This window comes from Propithecus coquereli, unplaced genomic scaffold, assembly GCF_000956105.1.
Source record: "Propithecus coquereli isolate 6110/MARCELLA unplaced genomic scaffold, Pcoq_1.0 Scaffold6, whole genome shotgun sequence".
Classification (NCBI taxonomy): Eukaryota; Metazoa; Chordata; class Mammalia; order Primates; family Indriidae; genus Propithecus; species Propithecus coquereli.
The window spans coordinates 8,428,527-8,435,473 of NW_012151951.1; the positions used below are offsets into that span (position 1 = coordinate 8,428,527).

Here is a 6,947-nt window from a genome sequence, read left to right on the forward strand (position 1 = left end):
GATGTGGAAACAACCCAAGTGCCCATCAAAACATGAGTGGATTAATAAAATGTGGTATACATATACCATGGAGTACTACTTAGCCACAAAAAACAATGGTGATCTAGCACCTCTTGTATTATCCTGGATGGAGGTGGAGACCATTCTACTAAGCAGAGTATCACAGGAATGGAAAAACAAGCACCACTTATAATCACTATCAAATTGGTACCAGTTGATCAACACTCATGCACATATGGAAGTAACATTCATCTGGTGTCGGGCAGGTGGGAGAGGGGAGGAGGGGATGGGTATATTCATATATTCACACTTGATGAGTGTGCTGTACACTGTCTGGGGGTTGGACATGCTTGTAACTCTGACTCAGGTGGTGCAAGGCAATGTATGTAACCTAAACGTTTGTACCCCTGTAATATTCTGAAATTAAAAAAAAAAATTTTTCTTCCTGTAGATGTGAGATCTTGCTATGTTGCCCAGGCTGGTTTTGAACTCCTGGCCTCAAGTGATCCTCTTGCCTTGGCCTCCCAAATTGCTAAGATTACAAGTGTGAGCCATTATGCCTGATCTAAAACTTTTTGTTACACAACTTTTTCAGAAGACCATCAGTAGAGAAAATAAGGGTTGGAAAAGTACACTTAGCTTCAGGAAATGTTGATGGTTGAAAGAACTATACCTCTTGGATATAATTATTTTTAGTGTTGTCTGTCCATTTCAGAGGTTTGTGCTCTCCTGTCACTGAGGATGTGTCCATTGAGCATCAGTGGAATCTATCAGTTCTACTTGTATTGGGGTTGTTGAAACACCGTGGCATGATTTGCCTCAAAAGAATTTGTAGGGTGGTTAGATGGGGAAAAGGAGTGGTTGAGGATGTAGAAGAAACAGTTGACTGTGAGTTGATAATTGTTGAGGCTGAGTGAAAGTTTTATACCTTTGTATATTTTTAAACTTTCTATAATAAAAGTAAAAACAACCTCACCACCACTGCTCCTCACCAACCATGCTTTGCGAGAAAATGGTTCAGTATAAAATCAGAGAAACAAATGAGGTCTCTTTTGTGAAACCTAGACCCTTGTAAGAATTTTTCTTTCCTGTAGCCTACCTGGGCAGAGTTAAGTAAAGTCTTTGTTATATTATGCCTAATTTCCAAATAGGGAAATCACTGTTATAGTCACTGGCCACTTGTTTATTACTTGAAATTGATTTTATGTTTGACTGAAGCAAATACTTACAAAAATGATGTCGTATTTCATTTATTCCATTTCATTGATAATCCATCTCCCGTGGGAGGCTACTTTCCTTAATAAGAAGTAACCAGTGCTAACTGCAATGATAATCTAAGTGACTTTCACTCACTCAGCATGGGATGTTTAGAGAAACTGTCTGACATGTTATTTCTTTTCTCCTGTAATCAGTATGCAGGAGTCAGATTTATGTCTAGTTTAATTTTGGTCTAATCTGGCTCATAAATGAGAAATAATGTTATACGTTTAAAAATACTGAGAAAAATACAGAAATGCTGCTTTCTATTTTCAGTCTATAAAATTGAGATATTTTAATCTTTTCTTTTTATAAAGAATCAATCCAGAAAAACTTATAGATGTTCAGAAAAAATTGGAATCCTTTTTAGCCCAAGATCAAGATTTAAAAGAAAGAGCTCAAAGGGTGAGTCATTTTTGAATTGGATACCTTCATTGGAATGAAATATATAATAAATTTCATTTTCTGCTGCTTCTAGGTTGCATGGTCATGCTTCACATATTCAAGCAGTATAATTTTCAGATTAAGTCTAGCTTATTCCTTAAAATTCAAAAAAAGTTTCTTTTAGTAACCTGGAAAAATCTCTTACTTGTTTTTAGTCTTTTCAGAAATATATGGAAAATTTTCTTAAAGATGATTGTTTTAGATATTCAGTGGCCTGATTTCTGGTATACTTGATAAAGTTAACAACTTTTAGTTTTCCAATAAAGTTGCTGTAACTCCTGATTGTACTTTGACTGTGAGAGTAACATGTTTTTATATTAGGTTTAATTTCTAGAAAGTATAGAATTCTTGCTAAATTATCTTTAGGAATGAGATTTTAATCTATAATTATGATTTAACATTCCCAAATTACTTTTCTGAACTTAAAAATCTTCTTGATGAGCAAATATGTAAAGAAGTCACTCTAATTTTATTTTTCTTAAGTGATAAATTATAATTTAATTGTACACCATGATTTGAAATGTGTATATGTTGTAAAATGGCAAAATGCAGCTAACTAACATAGGCATTATCTCATACTTATTTGTGGTGAGAGAAATCAGTTCTAGTTAAACTTATTTTTTAGTACTTACAGTGCCTGACAATAGATTCTTTGGAAAAGGAAGATGGAAAGCACAATGCAAAATAATTTTACAATCTATCCAGTCTGTCTGTTAATAAATATGAGTCCCTATTATGAAGCTATTCATTTTCACCATGCCCTTACTGCCTTATATTGCAGTTACGAGATCTTTGTGTATCCTGTAGCATATCAATGATCTAGAGAGTAGGGATTCAAAGGTTGGATTCTATTTCAGCAGATAGATGATGTGAGAGGAAGAAAATAAAGAAGAGATATGGAAAGGTCACCCTAAGTTTTATAGATGGAGTAGCCTCAGCAGGAAAACATTCAGTAGGTAGGCTTTTATGTTACGGTTTTGAAACTTGATATTCCCAGCAAAGAATTTTTATTTAAAAGGAAGATCTTATATTTTTTGCTAACTTATTTTATATTTTAGCAAATTATCATTTCTGTGCTTAAAATGACAGGAATGATGAAGGCTAAAACTTGAGTGCTTACCGTGAACCAGGCACTTAATCATGACATGAGTTTTTTACGTGACAGTTTTTCATGCACTGTTATTTAATATTCCCAACAACCTATGAGGTAGGTGGTATTGATTTAATTTTTTTTACAGATGACTAAATGCTAGCTTGAAAATTAAAAATTATCTAGGGTCATCTAGCTATTAAGTGGCAGATGTGAAATTCAAACCTAAGTCTGACTTTCTTGAATTACTGTGTTACATCAGGAGAAATTAATTCCAAAATATGAAAAAACCAAATGGTGAACCATGCAAAGTTGGACTTATAAGCCCACTTTGCCTGAGAGACAATGAAAAGGATCTTTGAACAAATTGGTGATTTTCTTTTTTTGGGAAAAAAAAAAAAATGTTTTTGAGAGGTGTGGTTTTGCTCTGTGGCCCAGGCAGGACTTGCAGTGGCGCATTCATAGTTCACTGCAGCCTCCAAGTCCTGGGCTCAGCAATCCTCCCACATCAGCCTCCCGAGTATCTGGGACTGCAGGCACATGCCACCATTGCTGGCTAATTTTTAGTTTTTGTAGAGATGGGATCTTGCTATATTGCCCAGGCTAGGCTGGTCTTGAACTATTAGCTTCAAGCAATCCTCCTGCCTTGGCCTCCCAAAGTGTTGGGATTACAGGCGTGAGCCACCATGCCTGGCCAGAGTTTCTTTTTTCTTAAAATTTTTGGGCATGCAGACATTTGTGTGCATGTTTTGTCCAGCAAACATACTTCAAACTTGGAGTTAAAATCTTCTAGGAGCTTTTGAAGCAGTACACATATTTAAAAATAATATATGAATTCTGATATGTCGTGACTTACTGCATGCCTAGGAGGTCATCCAGTTACCCATAAGGAAACATGAAACATTAGAAGGATATGATTTCACTGGTTTGTGCCTACAGCAAATGAGCCTTCCAGAACAAAGATTATAGAATAGTACATTGAAATAAATGATGTGATTTATTGGATGTCACGCATGGTTTAGCAGAATGGCTAACTGCCTTGCCAGCATCAGCAAGCTATCTAGTTTCATAGAAGTGATTTTTCTAGCTTTTGATTATAATCTGGATAGAACAAAAATGATAAGCAACTGGAGCAATTGCTTGTGGATGATTGTAGGGGAAAAAATTATCCTTGAACTGGTGCCATTCATTGTTTTTCATGCCTATGGAGACAAAATGATTTGGAGATTAGTTGGGTAGAAAGGATTAAGGTAAAGCTAGAGAAAATGTGAAATTCAGGAAATACAGAAACAGGAATTAAATATATTTTACAAAAATCAATTTAAAAATTAAAACAAAAATTCCTTGATTATGTATCTTGTTATCTGTTTATTTTGCAGATTGACAAAGGATCAGGACTATGTTTATGTTCTGGTTTGTGTAACATGAAGATAGTGTTTTTGTTTTTTTTTTTTTTTTTTAACACAATAGAAGAAAAATATTCCAAGTTAATAATGTGTTATTTGAAATTATTAATATAATAAAAAAGGAAAAGATTTAGCAATAAACTTTTTCCTGTTATACTTTTATTTAAACCTCAATTAATACTGTAAAATTTTATTTTGTGGAAAAACTAATCCTTTGACCATTACAGTAATAAATATTATTGATAACTAGCATTTATTAGTACTTACTATATTTCAGAAGATATGCTAGATATTCTACTTTCATTTTTCTTATTTCGTTCTCATAATACTCTAAGTAGAAAGTATCTTTCTTAGTATCTTTTTGGTAGATGAAGAAACTGACATTTAGAGAAACAAGAAATTTGCCAGCTAGTAAGATACGGAGCTCAGAATAGATCCCAAATCTGTATCATTTGAAAGCCTGTGTTTTCCCCATGGGACCTTATTTTAACTGAATGATAGTAACTTCTAGAGTAGCTTTTTGGGAAGGTGATATTCGGAGTTAGGTTGGCTTGATGAAACCAAATGCAAAGTCTTTTCTAATGTTACAGTTCTAAAAGGTAGGTTTTTGTGTGTGTAAGGAATGGAGACATGCTATTTTTTTTTTAATTTTTTTACTCTTTATCCCATCAGTTAGTTTTCTTTTGGTATAAACTCATTTTCTATTTCTATTGTACTTTTCAACCTCTTATTGCAGTGTTTTGTCTCCTACATACGTTCGGTATATCTGATGAAGGATAAAGAAGTATTTGATGTGAGCAAGCTACCTATACCTGAATATGCCCTGTGAGTATTCATACTATGGTTGTAATAGTGAATCCTCAGAGTGAGAGGGAATTTGTTCCAGATGTGATTCTCTGAGAGGCCTAGTTTAAACACTTTGCAGTACCTTAAAATAATCTGTTAACAATCTGCAGAGAAAAAGATTAAATCAACTCTGTGGAAAATTAGGTGTTCAGTTCTTGTCAAGAAGTGTTTTATTTGTAAGTGTAAATTCCTTAAAGTGACACTGGCCATTTCATGTAGTTTGATCTTGAAGGAGATGGAGAGCAGCTAATAAGCATTCTTTGGAAATTTTTAAATGTCTGTGGTCCTCTCTTATTCTCTGAAATGCTGTCCTGGATTACCAGAGAGGTTTTATGCTTTGGATGCGAGTCTGTTTGCTGGTTCTTATGTTAGTTTGATTTCCCATATTGCTTATTGCTTGAATATTCCTTCTGTCTTGGTGTTTCTTACAGGTACTAACAGTTACCATGGCAAGATGTCCCTGTTTAGTAACTGCTATTACTGTTAAATGGAATGATTGGTTTTGTTTTGGTTTAGTATTTGAGAGAACTTTTTTTTTTTTCACTTTTGACCCATAAAGGAGTGTCTATTCTTCAATGGGCTCCTACATGTGGGAAAGGCATTGAAAAAATCCTATAGAAGCACCCTTGAGATTAATCATACTTTGAATATCAGCGTGAAATTTCCCAGTCTGTGGTCAAATGTGTTTACAAGGCAAGGTCTGTATGTTCGGTCTGCTTTCCAGGAATCTGACTGCCCTTACCTTTAAATTGAGTCTAAGAAAAACTTGTTTCTCAGCGGGCTGCTGTTTTCTCTTCTTTGTGGATTGTATGTTTAATATAACAGGTAATTTTTCAGTTGTTACATTTTTGAACCCTATAAATTGCTAGATAGCAGTGTAGGGCCACTGACTTTCCATTTAAGTAACAAATGAAAAACCATGTGCCATGGATACATATTTGCTTATCTGTTTATGTATCAGTTCCTAGTTTCACAATTTCTGAATATGATCCATGGTTTAGGTTATTAGCTGACTTTCTGCTCTGTGTGAAATTCTGTCCTGGTTTTCTGATTTGATGTAGCTGGGATATTAGCAAATAGGAAAGGCATAGGTCTTTAACACTGTAGGGCCATATTTAGGGGACATTTTATTGCAGTAGATTCCAGTAAATTATATCTATTTATAGTTGAAGACTTGCTTTTTGTGATGCTTAGAGAAGGCAGAAAATTAAGTTAAGCCTAAATTTTAGTGCAGTTGAATTTGGTATTTTTAGTTTTTGTAGATGTGTAATTTCCTTGAGGTATGCGATTTTCTTTAGAAGCCTTTTGTACCTGAAGCAGTGCTATGTATGGAAGATATAATAAAGGCTTTAAAAATTTTACTAAAGAAACATGTTTTGAATACTTAATATATTCAGGTCATTGTACTGGTTGTTAAAATTATAGATGTATAATATGTATTGCTGCCTTCAAGGAACTCAATCTTAGTAGTTGAGAAAGACATATAAATGTGACACATCAAGAAAAATCCTCTAGATGAATTTGTGATCCTAATCCCTAGCCCCATTATAGTAATAATGACAGCAAATTCTCTGTAGTGCCTATATGCCAGATGCTACTTTCTGTGCATTATATCTGTCAACTAATTTATTCTTACAAAAACCTTATGAGGTAGGTACTCTCATCCCATTTTGCAAATGGAAAAACTCAAATATAGAGAGATTAAATGAGATCACACAGCTAGCCAGGATTTGAACCTCAGAAGTCCTATTTCTGAATCCATGCTTTTCAACACTATACCTCTCAGTTTCTGTGAATCATGTCATATAGGAAAAGAGCAGTGGATCCATACTATAATGATAGCTGTTTATTAAAGCAGTCTTTTTTTCTTTCTTTTTTTTTTTTTTTTTTTGAGACAGAGTCTC

The 6,947-nt window shown here is 34.1% G+C and overlaps 1 protein-coding gene across 1 annotated transcript in view; it reads left to right on the top strand.

Annotated features, from left to right (window-relative positions):
* DDX10 (DEAD (Asp-Glu-Ala-Asp) box polypeptide 10) overlaps nt 1-6,947 on the top strand; it is a 329,989-nt gene that overhangs the window by 61,286 nt on the left and 261,756 nt on the right. The window contains exons 10-11 of the mRNA XM_012659131.1: nt 1,575-1,662; nt 4,934-5,022. Coding sequence (XP_012514585.1) covers nt 1,575-1,662; nt 4,934-5,022 — 177 coding nt within the window. The remainder of the gene's footprint in view (nt 1-1,574; nt 1,663-4,933; nt 5,023-6,947) is intronic.